At 36.7% G+C, this 20,359-nt stretch overlaps 1 protein-coding gene across 2 annotated transcripts in view; it reads left to right on the top strand.

Moving 5' to 3' along the window:
* The window catches only part of mgat4b (alpha-1,3-mannosyl-glycoprotein 4-beta-N-acetylglucosaminyltransferase B), a 112,392-nt gene that overhangs the window by 71,722 nt on the left and 20,311 nt on the right, over nucleotides 1-20,359 (top strand). For both annotated transcript variants that reach the window (XM_015349891.2, XM_006631896.3), the window contains exons 6-8: nucleotides 125-238; nucleotides 13,171-13,246; nucleotides 15,388-15,502. In XM_015349891.2, coding sequence (XP_015205377.1) covers nucleotides 125-238; nucleotides 13,171-13,246; nucleotides 15,388-15,502 — 305 coding nt within the window. The remainder of the gene's footprint in view (nucleotides 1-124; nucleotides 239-13,170; nucleotides 13,247-15,387; nucleotides 15,503-20,359) is intronic.

Genomic DNA, 20,359 nt, shown 5'->3' with positions numbered 1-20,359 from the left:
AAAACTAAAATGACGTGCCTGTTAAAATGTGTTTTTTTACCATGTGATGTGTGATTCTGTCTAATTTCCTGTATGTTAAAATAACTTAAGCCACTATTTTTAAGTGCTAATTTTTTTTTCTCAGATTCCCCACTGAGATCCAATCGGGCCTCCTAGAAATCATCTCTCCGTCCATCAACTTCTATCCGGACTTCTCCAAGCTGAAGGAATCTTTTGGGGATCCCAAAGAAAGAGTCAGGTAGAACCTAGGTGCTTTTTGGTGTGAATGATTTGGTTCTTGTGTGTGTTCCCAGCACTCGTGCATGTTGAGAAGTTAAGATAATAATCTTCATTTCAAAAATAGGCGCTTGCCCTTTCTCCTGTTATAATAAATCAAACTTGTCTCCTTAAATAGCCTAGTAATATTCCATGAAAAATATCCTGCATGCCTTATTTATTCTTTGTGTTCACAATTACATAATGTGAAGTTATTGAATTACCATCCCTGTAGAGCAGAAGTAAACATGAGCAGAGTAATTTTCCTTGCTTGTTGAGCAGCTACAATTTAACTTAACTGTTAAAATGAAATAAAGATAGCATTGTCAATTAAAATTGTTTCCCTTACCCATTTTTAGAGTATAACTACTTAAAAGTGCATAATCAAAGCTTTAAAACCTTATACCTCCAACAGGGAGAATGTTTACCCAGTAAGTTATTTATATTGAATTCATCCCAGTTTCAATTTACTTCATTCTTATGCCCAGTACTGTAGACATTCTGAGTACTTCTACTACTAGATTTAGTAAATATCTGTGAAAGTAAAAGGTGATGTGGAGGCATGCCATGGAAATCATGAGCAAATCATTAGAAAAGCTGCAAGTGTCTGTCTCACATGCTTGTGTAATTTAAGCACAGACATGATGAGAGGGTGTTTCCTAACAGGCAGTGCACTTGAGTGTAATGTTGCCGTAAATAGTCACTACTGACTGTAAAGATTGGGGTAGAGATTGGGAATGTGTGAAGCGTAGGAGAGACAGCATGTGGAAGCAATTAGAAATCAGAAAATGGAATTAAACAAGTGTCAAAATCTTGTGTGAGTCTGCATAGGGTAAAAGCAGGCAGAGAAGTGAGAATTTAAAGCATGGAAAAATGGAGCTGCTGGTAGATGAGGTGGGTGCCCAGTGTAGTGCTAGCACTCTATGTTGTCGGTTTGTGGCAGGTAAGGGTTTCTTCCTCTGAACTTCCAGGCAGGGTTTGCCTTTTCCGATAAACTCCCTGGGCTGTGGGCCTTATTTTGATTCTCTCGCTTTTTAAAATGGCGCCTTTTCCTGTCTGCAAGAACAGCCTCCATGCCTTGAATGGTTAAGTCTCTCATTGCTGCATGGCTGCTTTTTCTAAGACAGATATCAGCTCATTATACAGTAACTGCTTGTCATCTGTGTAAACTAGCATGCAAGTTAGACACATTTAATAGAAAGGCTTTTGTGGCTGCTATGTGCATATTGTCAACCTCCTCACACCTGTCTTTCCATATCTTTTGCATAAATTAGCAGGCATTTAGCATATTCATCACGAGTAAATTTAATAATCTTCCAAAGTTAACATGTATGTTTCCAACAAAGTGTACAGCTTTCAGACAATTCTAATGGTGGTCTATGGTGTTTCCTTACTCCTTTATTTCTGCGTTTGTAAGCACTTGTGCATCTACTGCATATTTGGAGGTTGCATGTTGTGTTTTTATAACGTACATGGACTTTGCTGATTTACAGCATGTGCGAGCTACCACCAGCAAGTTCTAATATTAGATTTAACAAATGCTTACAGCTAAGTCCACCTTAGTAAACTTGTGCTTGGCTAGGAATCACAATTGTTATTGTTTGTTTTTATTGTACTTTTTGTGACCAGTAAAACACATCAGACTAATGTAGTGCTGCAGTCAGTGCATACCTCATAGGTTAGCATTAGTATATTATACATTATGTGGTGAAATAACTCATGACTCAGAGGTAATGTTGACCTTTACTCGCATTTTTTCAAAATGTGGGAGTAAATAGCTTAAAATACTAAAGCGTTAACTAGAACACTGATCCTACTCTTTTCATCACACTTTCCTACTGCTTCTCCAATGCAAAAGTCAGAAAATAAACTCTTAATCCATTGAGAATTTGAACAGCTTGAAGAACTGAAGGCTCTGTTTTTGATGAGATGATGAAATTATGTTCATGTAAGCTTTGAATAAAAAACCTGCTTTATGATCTGGTAGCAGTTTAATGCAAATATACTTTCAGCCAAAGACATATAAAGAGCCAACAGCCATATCGAAACCTCTTTCATGCAGGTCATCCTCCTTAGAATGTCTTAAAACATTGAGACAAGGCAGACACTTGACTTTGCTTACTGATGACTTCTGTTGAAGCTAAGGTTGAATACCTTCCATGTCTTAATTACTGTAATGCACTGAGTGTATCGGAGTGTATTATTTCTGCGTGTGTTGGTTTGTGGCCATGAATTTTGTATAAGTTTCCATTTCTCAAGGGTGGCCTTTGTGAATTTTACCATATGGCTAAACCACCACAGCCTTGGCTTAGTTTGCTTAGATGTGTTTACTAAACAAACATTTAAAACAAATGTTTGCATTCCCTTGAATTTGACACAGTACAATAGAGTAAGAAATTAACAGAGAAAAGAAGGCTACACATGCCTGTTCTTTCCAACTAAGTTGCTAAACATTTTAGCATTACATTTTGTTTAAGCCAATCTATTCTGATAAGTCAGTGAGAGAGAAAAGAGCAGAAAGATACAAAGATGGAAACAGTAGTACAATGTTACTGTAGGTAATGGCCTCTTGTACGTGGGCATGAATCTGCATGTGGGTGATTGTCTGCACAATATATGTTTTATGCATTTGAGGGCAGTGTTTTTCATTATACAGAGGAAAACCTCATGTGGGACCTGTTTACAGAGAATTCCTTTTCACGACAATCTGTGAGGTACTTTGGTGGTACACTTTAATGTGGAACAGCTTGATCCCTTTTGAAACTTGTCCATCTCTAATGGGAGGCATGTCTTACAAGGTGCTTGAAACATGGCTTAGTGTTATGGTCTGCTGAAAGCTCTGGGACTCATCAGTGGGATTCAGCAGTGTTTCTGCAGTCTTTCTTTTGTCCTGTGGGACATCCTTGAAAGTACTGAAAGACAGTGCAGCTGTATTAAATTCAAGAACAATTCATCCGTGGTAACTGATCGTACATACAGAGCATTTAGGCAGCATACCCTTCTACAACATGCAGCATTTTCTTACTATATTCCATGATCCACCTACATAACACGCTCTTAAAGGTGTATTTGTATTAGAAATGTGTACTTGAATTAGAGTGTGTGTGTGAGAATCTGGGTGTGTGTAAGTAGTTGAGCTGGTGTGTGCCTAGTGTTAAATTGCCTGTTTGCAGGTGTGTTTGTCCAAACATCCGTCTGTGCCTTTAAATTTCACTTTTGCTGCTCAGAGTGCTAATTTTAGCACTAGAGTGCTGAGGCTGAGGCCTGTGATTTATTGCTGCGTTTAATAAGATGGGAAGCTGAAGTAAATAATTCCCAGGTCTGTGCTGCAGAAGGCCATGTTTAATTCATGAGGGCTGTTAAGGCAGAATATTATTTTATGGAGAGATATATCTCAGGAAAGTGCCTCCTTTACAGCTAACTGTCAGCATTCAGCTTCAGTGAAATCATTCCAGGCACAGATTAGCTGGAAGAGTAGCCTGCAAGACAAAGGAAGAGGTTATCAAGATCATAGACCTTGGAGTTGTTGCTGTTGTGTTCAGTGTTGGGTTGGCCAATGAGAAAGCGAGGAATAGCAGACTGCTTAACTATCCTTTGAGATCATGCAGCCACAGGGAATCCAGTGCAGTTAACTTCCTTCCTCAAGGGAAAGGTTGGGGATGGCTGAAGCATTTGTTTTTCTCTCTGTTTAGCTGTGGGGTGGAAAGAAAGTGATCGGAATGGACAGGCTCTACGAACGGAAGCAGTGCTGTTGTTTTAAGAAACTAAGACTCCTTAGCTTTTGGGTTGACATTTTTTTTTATGTGAGTCATGTCTTCCAGTTGAACAAGTTAAGTGATGATTATGAACAAAAAAATAATTGCCTCTGCTACAATATCAGTATTTATACGATATACAGTGTGTAATTATTTTGACTGTAATAAAAATAATAATAATGATGATGATTATAATACTCTTGCTCATTAATAAAATAATCCTGAAACTTTTGTCTGCATTAGAGAGACTCAGGGTAGCTTCATTGTAGTCAGTCTCAGTTCCTTTTATTTCTCTTAATGATTGAAATGACATTGCAAATCAGCAGTGGAAAATTCACAGAGAGTTCGTGGTAACATGCATTTCTTACCTACCTTCACTTAAGGACAGAAGAATTGATCTTTTACTCTTTCTCTGTTTCCTTTAGAAAGCCTTAGTGATTTTTTGTGGTGTCATGAATGAGAAAAAGATCAATTGCAGATCCTTTTTTATATAAATATGAACCAGGGTCCACAATTCTACTGAATAATGGCTAAAAGAGATTAATGTGTAGTATGACAGATTCTTCCTATCTGATGGTGATTCTAACAAAACCAACATCCATCATTTGTGATGATTGTATCATATTTGACAACACATAGTTACCTGCACTGATAAGACTGAACATGGGCCATTTATTTACCTCGTTTTGCAGATACCTAAAATATCATCATTGTTTCACATGGGTCTTTACTGTGTTGCCATTGAACACAGTATATAAAAGAGATTGGCTGGGGTTATGGAAGTAACAATCATGCTTTCTTCCTGTCTGCCTTTCACCGAGTCCTGTGAGGGCTATTACAACAAGCCGAGAACAAAACTGAATGTAATTTCGTAGGTGGAGAAATTTCAGGAACAGAGGATCTGTGTGCATAAAGTGAAGAAAGCAACCTGGTATAAAAAAAACCTTTGTCCTTTTTATTTGTATTGAAATGAAATGCAAGGGGTTATAAACAAAGAGCTTCTTACTCTACTGGAATACTACGTTATATTTAACATCTTCCACAAAGTATAATTCTGGCGTCAGCATGCGTAGTTTGCAAAGGAACAAGTAATAGGTTTATTTCATGCTGAAAAGAGAAGAGAGAAAACAACGTTTCGGCTATGAAGCTTTCTTCATGTGTGAGAAAGATAGGGCAGACAGCAAAGATTAAAGTGCACAGAAGGACAAAAGCTGGGCGAGGGGAGAGAGAGGCATAGAGATCACTCAGGAAGTGCAAAGTGGAGAGGGGTGAAGAAAGGTGTGAAGTCAAAACCAGCATGAGAATAGAGAAGATTACATGAAAATAAGTCGGTCATTGAGAGAAGGGGGAAGGTGTGAACTTAGTTTCAGAATGAGTTTAGGTTCTGTAGTCTTTCTGCTATGGGAGCTGAGAAACCCTTCTTTGAGAACAGAGACAGAGAGATAAGTGTTATCGTAAATATAATTCTTATGTACAGTATCAAAACTACATGTAAAGTATGCTATGCAATTGGGCAACATCTTGCAAAATGTCAGCAGGAAGTTCAAAGTTTGTCCTTTTTATCACACTCTGCTGTGGTTTGCAAGACGTAGCCCCCTGCTACCTTAAGTTCCACATTTTGTTGCTCTCAGTTGTGTTGTTTCTTCACCAAGCCTGTATTCAGTCAACATGCTTCAAAATAACATTGGCTTCTGTTGTTTCCTTGTGTAAGCTATAGATTAATGAGTTCAGTGGTGATGTGTTAGAGATAAGGCCCCCTTGCTTCATACTGAATGGTGCAGTGTTGTCTAAGGTAAGGGTAGCAGTGGAGGAGAGAACTGTGTCTTGGAGATGTCAGTCACATTATTTCAAAAGAATTTTCACCTGTATTGGCTCTGATCTCTTTGCTTAAGAGCAAGAGGAGAGATCAGTAAAATACCAAAAGATTTATTTTCCCAACTGCACAAAATCCTGTATGTTGGTTTTGTGACCAGAAAACTTTGTATATTCTTCAGTGCTGATCAGGTGCCTGCCTGCACTGGTAACGGAAGTTGACTGTTATAGCTCAGCAGGAAAACATTACTACTTGAACTGCAGGGGTTCTAATTCAGTGCCGTTTTCTTTGGTAATAATATAAGGATAATGATCGCTCTTTCTGGTGTCTTTTATACTCCTCTTTCCCTACTAAATAAAATGTTTCCTAGACATTTTTTGTAGAACAAAATTTAATTCACTCCCCCTCTACAGCAAAGCAGTTATCAAAGTTGAATTATGCTGTTCTCTTAAGAAAAATCCCCATATAAACAAAATCTGGAAAATATCAAGTTTATGTGGAGTTAAAATCTTGAATAAAAACTTTTCACTTGAACTAAAAGCTCATACTCAGTAGATGAGGTAAGCTTTGGTAATGATTAAATGCACAAATACATTATTTCATCTCATTTTTATCAGTTGCTTTTTTTAGTCTAGTGTGATTATCTGGTACATGTATTGTGGTTGTACTCTAAGGTGTCAGAATGCACTTCATGTGATTCTGCTAACCTTAGTAAGACACTTTTTGTATATGTTATTTTTTTATCTCATGTGAAAGGATACAGCATTCAAGTCAGTCTTTGTTAGTCTTCATTCTTTCACCATTCAGTCAAATAATCAGCTGGCAGCACTGGCTGCAATCATCAGCCGGCTCATGTCATTTCTGACTGCACCCCAGGATGTGTGTACAAATGAAATAGCTTGTAAAAGGAATTATAAGTACTGATGCATACAAAGTTAATAAACCACTGCTGATTAAATATTAAAACAGAGATATAAGTGCAAGTCTGTTTTAAGTAGGCCTTAGCATTGTAGCTCTTTCTACCAACCCCCACCCAGGAAGTAGTCAGAGGCTTGTTGTTTTGGGGATGGAGTAGCAGGTTATTAACTGAGAATCACTGTTAGTGCAGACATATTCAGTAAGCAATTTATCCTTACAGGATGGCAGTAAGCTGGAGGGCAAAAGGTGGGGCAAGGCCCTGAAAGTCATGCCAGTCCATCATAGGGCACAAACACATTCACTCACATGCCATGCAGTTTAGGGATGACGGTTAACCACTGGCATGTCTTTGGACTATGTGGGACAAAATTGGAGCACCCAGAAAAAAAACATACATAGACACTAGTTCTTGGACATGAACTAGTTTGAAAGAAAGTCACATCATATACTGACCTGATTTCAGGTTAAAGCTTTAGTTTCCACCTTTCAGTTTGTCATCTTTATATAAAACTAAATATATGCTTGTCTAGAGTCAGATCTTGTGCTTTCTAGTTTTATTTTTAATTACTGAATATTAAGAAAATAAAATGTAAAATCTTCACTATAAAATATTTTGCATCAAGTTTGCTTCCTTAAAAGGGTTATATAAAATATTGCTCACCAGGAAAGAATCTGAATAGTCTTGTCTGGGCAAGTAGACCTAATGGCTATATGCACTGATTAGGTGAACAGAATGAAGGAAGCAATTACACACACTTGAAGAAAGTGTTTTTGATCTGTGTTTTCAGCTCAAGACTTATGATTCAGACAAATGTCTGAGCTTTGCTGGTAAATCACAGAAAGTGCAGATCAATAAAATTGTGCACAGGCAGATCTTACTTACCTCTAACCCTTTGCCATTAGTCACTTCTAGTTTTCAAAGAAAAGAAAAATATTTTCTGTTGATTCTTTTATGGCAGATGACAAAACCGGGAAGCATAAATGTCTCAAGTGCATTTATATGTCTGTCTTTCACTGCATGAGTCTGTGTGTTTTGGTTCTGCAGTGATTAAGTACCCATGTTATCCATGTTATTTTTCTCTACTTGTCTAAGTAGGCGTGTTGCTGTTTTGATTTTCTTGTTCCAGATGTGCTGTACGCCCGAGAGTATTTTGAAGTTTGTAGGTGTATCTTTCCAGCTCTCCAGTCTCCCTTCATGGATTTGTGCTGTTCTGGATGTATCTCTGCCTGGCCATGCTTCTTATATATCTCCATTAGTTTTCAATCATTTGTGCAACCTAAGATGTTCAACAGTTCCAAGAAAGTCTTCCAAATATTTATCTTTACCTGCCTTAGGTAATGAGAAGTCTTCAAAATTGTAAAGTCTGCAGAATGTGTAAGAGATTTTATATCCCCACAGGATCTAAGTACATCACAGAATGAAAGGGAAGGATACGTTCTAGCAAAAAAAAAAGGATTGCTCTTCTCAATGTGTTAAACTAAATTTTGATCTAGGAATAGCTTACAAAGATTTAAAGATGCAAACTCAGTCTAGGTTTACAACAGTAAATAAACTAGTAATGAAAAATCTGGACACTAAGACAAGAGTCATATTCTTGCATTCTTACAAAAAATGTGTTTTCATTTGGGTTCTTACTATATGGTATATTTTTCTGCTTTCACACTTCTTTCGTATTACAGAGAGTGTGAGATTGCGTGACTCGCCAGATGTTAGAGAAAAACAGAAAAGGGGACAGCAGCTGTATGGGCAGTGTCAGGGCTGACATCTGGCTGCTGCAAAACAGAATAATGATGAACAGAGGCAACACCAGGCCAGCACTTGCTAATCTTAGTCTTATTTTGAAGTCTTTTGTCATTGTTGGATTGATCCAAGATGAAATAACAGAGTTCCAGATTTCACATTTTAGGAGATTGTTTAGCTTTGTGCTTCTATTTCAACTCAGGACTCAAAAATAAAATGTTGTCTAAGAGGTTATAAAAGACCGGCTGGGAGTACATGATTTTTTAAAGTATATGTACGGATCTCTGCCCAGATGCTGGGATATATTGGACAAAGATGAACACCACAGTGTGCTGCTAATAAACTGTTGGAAACTTCGCCAATAAAATTACTTCATCCTTATCCTTTATTTGGTAACAATATGGATGTTTCTTAATTGCTACATGCTGTTGGGAGAGTCTTAATACTGTCTAAATGTGATTCTTACTGAAGGCACGTTTTTTGGGTGCAGCATGTGTATTATTTTATCGTGTCTGAGCGTGAATTTGCTGTTGAAGGAAATACATTTTTCATTTTTGTGTCCTTTTTGTTTGTGAGGCGCTGGAAATGGGAAACGTTGTTTTTTTTTTTAAACAACGTTATCTACACCCTTCAAAATGAATTATTATTAATAAATGAATGCTGTTATCATTTTCTTCATCTGTTTGTGGTCGTTTTCACATTAAGCTCTTGAATTTGCAGTCAATAAATGGTTTCCTACTGTCTTGACCGAGGCTCACCGCAGTGGTTCTTATACTCTCGTACCAGCCAAGGAGAATGAGGATGGACAGATTAGCTCTTCTGACCCACAGTATTTTCCTGGAATGTTAGCGCCTATTGGAAGTGTAACGCATCCCTCCCTAATGTCACCGTAGTAATGCAGTAATCGCTGTTTCACTAAACAATTAGAGAACCCTGGCAACCCCACTAATCCCCACAGTACATAACCAGCTGTGCACTGCCACTTGGAGAGTCTGGATATCCCTGTCACTGACAGTCAGTGATGAGACTCGCAGTCGAACTTCAGATTCCTGGATTTAACCTTCCTTCTCAGCGGGTACCACTGTTATACTGCTGGAGCCACTTGGCAGCCAGAAATATTTTTTTCTAAATATATTGTCATTACCTCAATTGATGGAAGGCAGGCCGAGTGATGCTGTGGAAATGTATGCCATTATACCCTATCAAAGTAAGTAGGAAAAGCACAGGGTCGCGTTTGAGATCAAGATTTTCTTCCCTCACATCAATGTTAGAAGAACCAAACTAGTGTTTCTTCTTTTCCCAATCTGTAGTTCCAAGTGCGGTGTCTGCATTCTTCCCCTGAGTGGTTCATAGCCTGGCAGAGGGGAATAGCAGTAAGCTGCTAGTCTTATCTTGTTTTCAGTTATAGTGGTTACAATCATGACAGACTTTATTTCTGCAGTTTCATGCCAAATCTCCCACGACTTTCTTTATTCTTCCTTTCATAAGAAAGCAGCTTTCTGAGACCTTTCTTTAAATCAGCGTTCCATGTTTGCATTTATGATTTTAGTTTTAAAGCCAACTTATGTACAGTTTTTCCCCGGAATGTGTTTTTTAATAAAGATTCACCCATATTGTGCTCATCTTAAACCGTTTGTTCCAGTTTAAATGTGGTAGTTTTTGTTATGTCTGTGCTTAAAGTCTGCAATGACAGTGCTACCAAATAGTGCAAAATTTATTTTTGCATTATTTCTTGAAGATATTTTTAGCGGTCTCTTTCTGAGAAAATGGTGACACACCAATATCTACATGTACTGCTTTTGTTCTTTTGATTCCAAGGGAGGTGGCATTCACAGTAAGTCCTGTGAACAATTGCCTCCAGAAATGAACATGTTGATAGACAAGGAATAAGGAGGAAGTAACAGTTTTTAAATTGTTTTTATGTCTATTTTTGAACCCTCAAAGGAAGAAAACTACCACTTAACGTTATTAGCTTTAAACCGTTATCTTAAAAGTCTGGATCCAATTTCTTTGATCCATTTTCCTGTAACAGGTTTGGTCATTCATGCTAAAAGATTTAAAACGTTAGTGATTAATATGGAAACGTTAACCGAATGTGTCTGTGTCTTAGTGTTTTAACACCAGCTGTTAATAGTGTATAAACTGTAGTTTAATTATTTCATTAACGATTTCTTAAAACAAAAATGAAAATGAAAGTTTCAATCCCTTGGACGATGTTAACTCAGGTTTAGAATAAGGAAGCTGAATTCAGGAACAAAATGTTAAAGCAAAGTGTGAGAAATAGAGCTACAGTTTGTAGAGATTGCCATGACCTATAAGCCAAAGGAAGAGAAAAGAGAAAATAGTGATAAGTATTGACATTCACACTGCATTTTACATTTTTCTGATCTAGCATAATTAGTAATTTGTCTAGTGGAATAATTCCCGTATGTGCCAAATGTACGTTTCTTGGAAAGTGAACAGTAACATCTGTGCTGTGCTGGATAAGGACAGTACAGCATCTTGGAACTATATATTGTCATTATTGGGTGCCTTCTGTCAAGCTGGCATCCTCATATTGTTTTTTATGCTGTGGTAAGATGACACAAAACAGCTGGCCTATTAATATAGCGTGTTAGGGAAGAGGCTTTCTGAAATTTACAAGAGAAAGTCAGTCACTGCTACTCCAGTAAAAGGCACCGAAAACAGATGAGATGCACTGCTGCTCTTCCTACTTGTCTGAATTAAGAGCATGGGCATACATCACAAGCGTTGTACAAGGGTATCAATGTGTGGGGACCAGGGTTTAATTTAGCACCAGCATTTAGAACAAAGTAAGCTCAAAAGTGTACAGGGATGGCAGATTGCCTTCCTAACGGTTTATGATTCCAGTGAGATTTGAACATGCCTGCTTTGAAGGTTATTATCATCACTGTTAAAATAATGTTGTGGTATAACTGTTCATTAAACAAGTCGCATGTCTTTAAGCTGCCTACACAATTTATGGATTTACAGTTTTATTGTTCGTTGGCTTCCTAAGTGGGGGACGGACAGTATATTTTCTGAAACAAGCTTTTGCTCTCAGGAAATGTAGGCCACTCCGATTTCAATGGCCCTATTTCAATATACTGTCCATTTCTAAAAAACAACATACACATTACTGAACATGAAATAGCTTAGTTCAAAAGTGACACATTTGTACACCATAAAATGTCGCTTGATTAATTGTGCGAGATCCTTTAGGTAAAGGGAGGTGAAAGATATGGTCTTAGTATATAAACCATTAATATTTTATTTAATTTGTCTATGGCATTTTGCTGCTAGCAATATGTTTAAGTGAATCACTGTCAAATGAAGCACAGGCAGAAATAAAGATATTTGACCTCAGGGGCAGCATTTTAAAATCATTGATTATGATGTCATCTGAAGCTTCCAGGCAGTATCCCCTGGTTATATAATTCTATATGCAATCTCTTATACATTATACTAAACCCACTAAATGCATCTTCTAATTGTGTTGCCTCAGTAGTAGCAAATATCCTCTCTTAATGGAGGTGATTCCCTGTGGTTCAGCGCTCCATAAAGTGTTCGATAAGCAAAGAGGAATTTAGAACAGAGCTTTAAGTTTATAATCAGATTTAACCCTTTGAGAGTCAGCAGATGAGATGCAGTAAATCACCAGATCTTTACTAATTCTCTCAAAACCAGACTGTATTATGCTGACAATGTGTAAACTGCTGACTTTGCACATCTTTGTGGATTTTGTGTTTCTCTGTTTACTTCACTATAGAGTATTAGTTCCACATTGAAGGGTTTTGTAGAATACTCCCAAATCACATTTCAGGAACAGAAAAAATCTAGTTTGTGTAATTTAGGTCAAAAGTATAATGCTTACAAGATTGTTGTAGTGCATTCTCACCCTAGTCTTAATCCAGTTAAGGTTTTTACAAATAAGCAATAACTTCTTAAATGTGGTTAATGTCCAAAGGAATGAAAGCTGTGTAGCAGGATAAGAGTTAAATTAACTCAGATTAAGCCTTTACACACCATTTGTTGCAGATTTCTGTGGTCACCCATTTGCTGCTTTGAAACCCCATTATCTAAACTCAACATCCCACACTTTTTCGATTCTCTTTTCATTTACTGGGGGGATTAGGGAGTTTTATTTTCTGCTGCTCAGATGAATTAATCTCTGCTCCCTTCTTTGTTCTAATGGATTCTTTGGATGTCTGGGCCACTATAACACCCTTTCTTACTGTTAAATCTGGGAGATTTAATCATTTATTTTTCCAATATGGATCTACCATTCCTGCTTAATAAAGATTTTTTATGGTACACTCAATTACTTGGGTTAGTACATGTCTAAATTAAACCATCTGATTTTTATAACACTGTTACATGGGTTTGACACTACTAGTAGTAACAACTCCTAACAGTCCTAGCAGCTCTGTGGTGGAATCTCACAATAAAGTGTCTAGATTTTTCTGTCCATCGTAAATTCTTAATTGATTTGAAGTTGGATAAAAGCAATTCCTAACTAAATTGTTAACTACATCAAAAGAAAGATTATAATTAAAACTGTGGCCTTTTTTTGTCTCATTCAGGTAAAAATAAAAGCTTGGGGTGAATGTTTACGACTGTGGTATTGGGTTTTAAAGATCTGAATTTCACACACAGCAGTCTTAGCTAATTCTTCTGTCTTTTTTTAGGTGGCGGACAAAGCAGAATTTGGATTACTGTTTTCTGATGATGTATGCTCAGTCTAAAGGAACATACTATGTTCAGGTAAGAATGAATGTGGCTGTTATATCTTTTTTTGTACTACACATGGCAGAGTATTGACAACTTTTAAATACACACGTAAAAATCTACAGTATATTCAAGTTTTTATTAGACTGAGGTTACTGACCCTTTGCTCAGCAAAACATATAAAAAGTAATGATTTCATAACCTTTAAATCTTAAGTAACGTTACCTTGTAGCAAGTCTGAAGTGCCCAGTTAAAAAGACAGGCAGAGGAATAATCAATCATAATCATTCTTGAGTTATAGACAGATTTTGTGAGATAGGCACCTTAATTACTTGCATTTACTGTTTTAGCATATAGCATGGGGTGAATAAGAGAATACAATCAACTATAAAGTAAAAGAGACGAGTGTCACATTTTTATGTAAATATTTTTGTTAAGATTGTGTTAATAAGCTCCTGATCACATAACAGATTAGATTAAAACAAAAGTTTGCTGCTATGTTGTCCTGCTGGCTAGGCTGTACTGCTATAAATAAAGAAAACAATCTGGCTCTACTCCCATAGACAGAAAATACTTAATTGCTTAGTACTGATTAGCATCAGAATTTCCATATGATAATTAGGTGCATAACTTAAGCGCATAATAATAACTAAGTGCACACTTAGTACATGTGTGCACCTTAACATATTTCTTTGCATATTTGTACAAAATAAGTTTATTCCTGTTCAATTCAATGATCTCTTCTGTTTCTCTTCCACACATTGCTGTGATTATCAGAATTTCTGATGTTTCAGGTACTTCTACACAAAAGTACATTTCACGCTCAGACAAATGATAGTGATAATGTGGTTGGTGTTTCCATCCGTTCCACAAAGAGCAGCAAGGAGGGTGTAACTAATTTGAGAAAGATTTGAAATTTTGAAGTTTGGTTCTCCAACCACTGCACATCCTGTTCTTGAGTGTCAGAGGAACAAAGAGACCATTATTGCTTTGTTCCAGTGAAAACAGGGAACAGAGAGGGAGAGCTGGGAGATGGTAGTCCTGTTCCCTAGTGATTAACTTTCTCTGCTGTTACAGATTCATTATAAATCAATTAGCTGTGCAAGAGGGTCGCAGTGACTTTCATCTTTTTCCTATACTCAATTAACTGTCGAGCAGTAGGTGTGAGAGGCTTTAAAGCGATGTCAACATGCACATGGTCTTGGAGTTATTCGGGGTTGCTGGTGCATGGGGTGACAAAAAAAGTGTGAGAAATGCTTTTAACCATATATTGGATTATATCCTTTTATCTAAGCATCTGTGCTTTTATTTCAAGTGCTAGAGCTTCACTTGTATATCTGTAAAAAAGGCAAAGCAGTAGTTGATTTTTCTATCAGTTTTGCAATTATGACATGATCTCCAGATAGCCTTTGGCAAGCACCTCTGTGACAAATAAATGTATTACAAATGATTTGTAATTAATGTGTTAATTTAATGTGTTGCAATCAGCTGGACTTTTACTTTCATGTTAACGCTCCAGATCTACATTTTGAAACATCACAGTCAAACTGGAGGCGCAGCCCTTGTAATCTTGACTAGAGAATGCACACTCATGTAGGGGTTATTGTCCTGTGTTTCTTTGATTTCATGTAAGCCAGGAATGTTAATTTCCTGCATTTAGTTAAAAGCAAGTATGTCTGTACTTTTAATACATTCCTTTTTTCATTTGTGAGGGTTCTTTCTCGACTAGTTCCTGGATATTTGAAGATTACACAACATAAATTTAGCCATGGACTAAGATTCCATCTTGATCATGATACATTTGATGATTTTAATTAATAAAATGTAATACTCATCATTCATGTTCCTCTGCTTATGGCTCACAGTTTTCTCCACATTTCTTATTTGGCTTCTGTTCCCAGGTTTTGGGTTTCTATTGTTGTGTCTAATGCAAAGCTTTCTAATGGAAGGTTTTTTTTTCACTCCAAAACATTCAGTTCTTGGCCATACACTTGATCTTTTCTTTCAAACAGGGAGAAAGCTGAGAGGAGATACTTATTTGCAATATTACTGTCCCTGGCCCAGACTCTTAGCCTGCTATGGCATACAATTGCATTTTCTAGATAAATGCTCATCTGTTCCTAACAATGGGTCTTTAGAACATCTGAATGACTCGTTTTTATCTCTCCTTTCATCAGCTAGAAGATGACATTGTTGCCCGGCCCAACTACTTCACCACCATGAAAAACTTTGCCCTCCAGCAACCCTCTGAGGAGTGGATGATCTTAGAATTCTCCCAGCTTGGCTTCATAGGTGAGTGGGGCAGGGCCTACAGTAATGGGGTTAGGAGCTGTTCAGCATTAACCCACAAACTAGTTAATTGAAACAAATGCTTTGTCTTCTAATGTTAAAATCAACGACTGAGAATGCTGTCAGGGATTGTTTTCCTTTAAACACCTCAGAACTCGTTTCACAATGTAAGTGACAGCTTTTTTCACTTTTGTTATTTCTTTAATAACATTTGTTCTGTGAAGTGTCAGCATCTTCAATCTGTGCTCTCCTGGTGCCTCTAGAACAAACTATTCAGTGACAGTTATTCTTTATATAGATATAGAACAACATAAATTTCTAAAAACATTATTACTTTTTTAAAGACAATTTTAAGTTTCTTTTGCTGCACAATACTTCACAACTTCAAAAACGATTGCAACATTTATATGAATTATTTCCAAGGAAATGCTGTACAAATGAGATCACATTATAGTGAGACATTTCCTTTGACTGTAGCCTGTGGCAAGCTCAGTGCACATTCTCATGCAAGAATTTTCTTTATTTCTTTTAAATACTGACACAATAACAGAGCCTCTCACTTCTTTGGATATGCCGGGTATATGTGTTTTTTCTTTGTTCGGAATAATTGTCTTGTGATACCAGCATGATCTTTAACCAGCATCTCCACAGTCTGCTTCAGGCTATTTTAAAATTAACTGCAAAAACGTTTACAACTAATATTTTATGCAGAACTTCCTTTTTTTCTCAGTTGAATAAAATAGAGAGTTGTTTATCCACATGCACTTAAGTGAAATGCATAAGCAAACTGGCAGTATAGTCACATGCAGAATTTGACAGAAACAGGCAGCACAACCCATGGATAAAAATAAGAAATACAGTAATCTTAAGAAACATGCCAAATTCACTGCCATATTTTAAGAAGTCACTATCATTGGCCGGGACTCAAAACTACTACAGGCTGCTTAGGGACCAATTGGCTTCTGCCCAGTTAATACAAATTAGGTGGAGATGGAACTTAAGGAAATTTGTTTTAGTCCCAGGCAGTCTATAATGACTTGCTGAAGATGAGAAATATAAAACTGAATATAATATTTAATTTCTGTATTCGTAGGAAAGATTACTCAGGAATAAGGTTGTTTTAGCTGTGCTGCAGTTTATGAAGGTGATTAAGTTATTTGCTTTTCAAAGATCAGGAACATTTTAATTCAAGAGTTTTTGGTAAGCAACATTGGACTCGTAGGCATTATTGTGTTGTTTATTTTTAGTTCTCTACGTGTAGTTAGATTGTTTTATACATTTATATTTATCTCCTAATCATCTTCTGCGAAAAATTTTAAAACACTTTTGTGAGCTTTAGCCCAGTCCTACATGGTGAGGATAGAGTATGTGCCTACTTACTTATTAAAAAGAAGGAAGTTTGAAGGGAACCTAAATACTGGCTCACCAAGCTACAATTGTTTCTCCTTGCTATGATTTCTATGTCAAAAGCCAAGGAAATGAACACTAATCTGTCATCACTGTCATTGCTAAGCCTTGGCATGAAATGATGGATGTTATAGCTTTTGAAAGCAAAACTGCAGTAATGCATTTATTCTGACCCCAAAGTACTTAACTTGCTTGTCGTCTAGAAAGACAAACTAACCATTAGGGGTTTCGCCAAGAAGGGAGATGGATGTTTTTGTAATGCAGAAAGATCTCACACTTATTGAAGTTTTTTATTTTATTTTAATATATTCCAAAGTACCTTGTGGACAAAAGAAGAAACCCAATTACTCTCTATCATTTTTTTAATAAAAAAATAATCCATTGGGATAATAAATATGGAACTTTGTTTCATTTTTAACACTAATCTCTATGGAAGTGAAATGGAGTATACTGGTGCCGGGAAAGTTATTTCTGCTTTATTGTAGGGGCTGTGAATGACCTCTTTGTTTCTGTTTTATTTGCAAATTAATTTAAATATATTGAGAAAGTTAACTTTAATTCCTGTGGATGATCAAATACTGTACTTGAACAGTATTACACTCTTCTGTCAAGAGTAACTAACAAATAAGAACCAGAATGTTCAAGAAGGTTCTGGGAAGTGTTTGATAATTTTTTTCCTGGAAGAGCTGAAATTATAGTACGAATCAGTAAGTATCTAGTGCCCGAAATTATATGAATGCATTTTTTATCAAAATACAGGTGCTTCATTTTAGAATAATAATTTTGTTATTGCTTAAAAGGTTGCCTATGATTAAGAATATGTGGAAAATAATCTTTGACAGAAGCAGGAAGCAATATTTTATTTGCAAGGTGTAGATTCTGTCTACTGCCGATAATGACACGTTTATTGTAATGACACATTAGTACATTTGCTGCCTGAAGCTAAGCTAACAAGATAAATCGGCTCCTTCATGGTGTTTCAGTTGTGTTTTTTTCTTTTAAACAGTGATTTATAAAACAAGCAGTATATTTGTGAACATTCTGCAGTTTTCCTAAGTAGAGTAAGTTCTGTTCATATTTAGTGAATAGAGAAAATGAACTCATATTATAAAGGCAAAGCTGAATATACATTATATTGTTTCTTTTTCTTTCAAATAAGCCTAAAATTAATCTAAACTATGTTTTTTTTTTCCTGAAATCATAACAAAACATTTACACACAACACAGCACTATGTAGTTTTTCATTTTCATATACAGTCAAAAGCAATAATGTTGCATTTGGTAATTCCCCCTAACAACGGATAAAAAAATATTATTCTAAACGTATTACTAATTGTATTAAACTACATTCCCACATTATGCTAATTAGCTCTCATGAGTGATGTTTAAGAATTTACAGCCTTAGTGGTTCAGATGGAATTAAAATATCCATTCATTTTATGTTTCTTCCAATGTGGAGTCACAGAGAAGCTGGAGCCTATTCTCTGCAAGTGACAGGCACAAGCCAGGGTACACCCTCGATGGGACACCAGCCCTTTCCAGTGCAGACACACCTAGGGCCAATTTTTCCACAAGCCTGTTAATATACCTCTATGTTTTTGGACTGTGGGAGTGCATCCAGAGTAAACCCATGCAAACACAGGAAGAACATACAAACTCCTCACAGACAGCACACCAGAATCCAGAATTGAATCCGTGACATCAGTGCTTTGTGGTAGCAATGCTAACCACTGTGCTGCTGTGTCAGCCATAATTTAAATATCGTCCTATTAACATATAAATCAACTTTTTAATCAGTCAAACAGTGTTTGTACAGTAAACCCAGGCAACAGGAGTCCACAAAATTTAAGGCTAGTTACACAGGAGAAGTACTTTTGTATTATTATTGATCATTTATTGCATTGACAGGTGCTACAATGCTCCATAGCAAAAAAAAGAAAATACAGCTAATTCCTCCTCAGTTGACAATAGAATCACAGCAGGCCATCTAATCACCCTGGAGCAGTCTGCAGTTGACACTGAGCAACCATGTGATCAGTTAAAACTGCTGCACTCTGGCAGGGTGGTTCCAGTCTGTACGGCAAAGGATTAAACCTGCTTTCATGAAAACTGCGCTTTGCCCTTGTAATGTCAAGTCTGGGAAAATGCTTTTCCCTGCATATAGCTCAATTTCCTCAGCTGCTAAGAGCCATTACTTGCCTTGCTATGGTTAAGTATAAATAGGTCCCAAAGTGCTGTTGTGTTCTGCTATACCCTTGCGTGTTTAGTTTCCTTGGCCATCCTGCACACATTGGCTGTTCACTGCCATTAGTGCTGGGAGAGCCTTTGTTTGCCTTTGTGTTATGTCATGAGCAAATTCCTGAAATTGCCTGATTGTATAAAGACGCTTAACACCACAGGTTTTTCTGGGCTATAAGCTTCTTTAGCTGTCAGTTTTACGTTTACCAATTCTAGCCCCCTGGGAATGTGTATCTCCTGACTGAGGGTCTCTAAGGCTTTATTAACATTAGGCCTTTGTCTGTGAAACTGAAATGTATATTGCTTTAGTTGAGAAGATAAAGCTGAATGTCCTTTTCAAGTGCTCACTTAATGAATGTAAGTTCGAAGGGCTGAGTCACAAGATGTTTTCATTGTCTTTTAAAAGGAGAATAGGCTACACAGATTTACCCTTGAGAGAATACTTTGTGTGCTACCCTATTTCCTAAATCAAGAGTACTGCTATATATCATCAGCTGTCAGTCTGAACTCATATGAGGTCATAAAAATCTCTTGTGATCTTTTCCATATTTTCCGCAGGCATCACTTAGAGGCTCAGAGTTTATAGTTTTATTCCAAGTTGAAAATATACAGGTGAATGACTACATTGCTAAACACTCCATCTAATCTTAATCTCTTTCTAAACTGTTATTGTTCAAGGCTCTGAATATTAGTGCACATCTGAATAATTCATTAACAGGTCGTTTGACATAGTAATTAAAATTGTCAACTGGATCAGAAATAATTTGTTTTCATAACAGCGTTAACAGCCGTTTTATCTCCTTCCCATATGATACAGTATATCTACTGAATTCCATCAGGAAAAAGCACATATTTATGTGGGAAACCTTTTCCTTTTTAAGCATTAATCACACTTTACTGTGTAACATATATTGAGTTACAGTAATGTGCACATGTGCATTGAAAACTAATGAATTCACAATTTTGCAGTAATTATCATAATGATATTTCTCTAATGTAAATGAGCCCTACTTAGCTTCATGCTAATCCTGAATTTATGAAAAATAATTAAATTACATTGCTTCAGCAGCTCTCCCTTCTTTATGCAGGTGCTGAACAATATTTTGGGCGGCTTCAGTGTTCCACGGTATTATTTCAATTTAATGTTTAATAGAGAAAACCGAAAAGCAAAAGGGAAACATGTGCTTTTAAGTTATTTTCATGCTGTCTGTAATA

Source organism: Lepisosteus oculatus, chromosome 11, assembly GCF_040954835.1.
Source record: "Lepisosteus oculatus isolate fLepOcu1 chromosome 11, fLepOcu1.hap2, whole genome shotgun sequence".
In the NCBI taxonomy this organism is placed as follows: domain Eukaryota; kingdom Metazoa; phylum Chordata; class Actinopteri; order Semionotiformes; family Lepisosteidae; genus Lepisosteus; species Lepisosteus oculatus.
The sequence above is the reverse complement of the archived record's forward strand: the minus strand, read 5'-3'. Positions and strand labels throughout refer to the sequence as shown.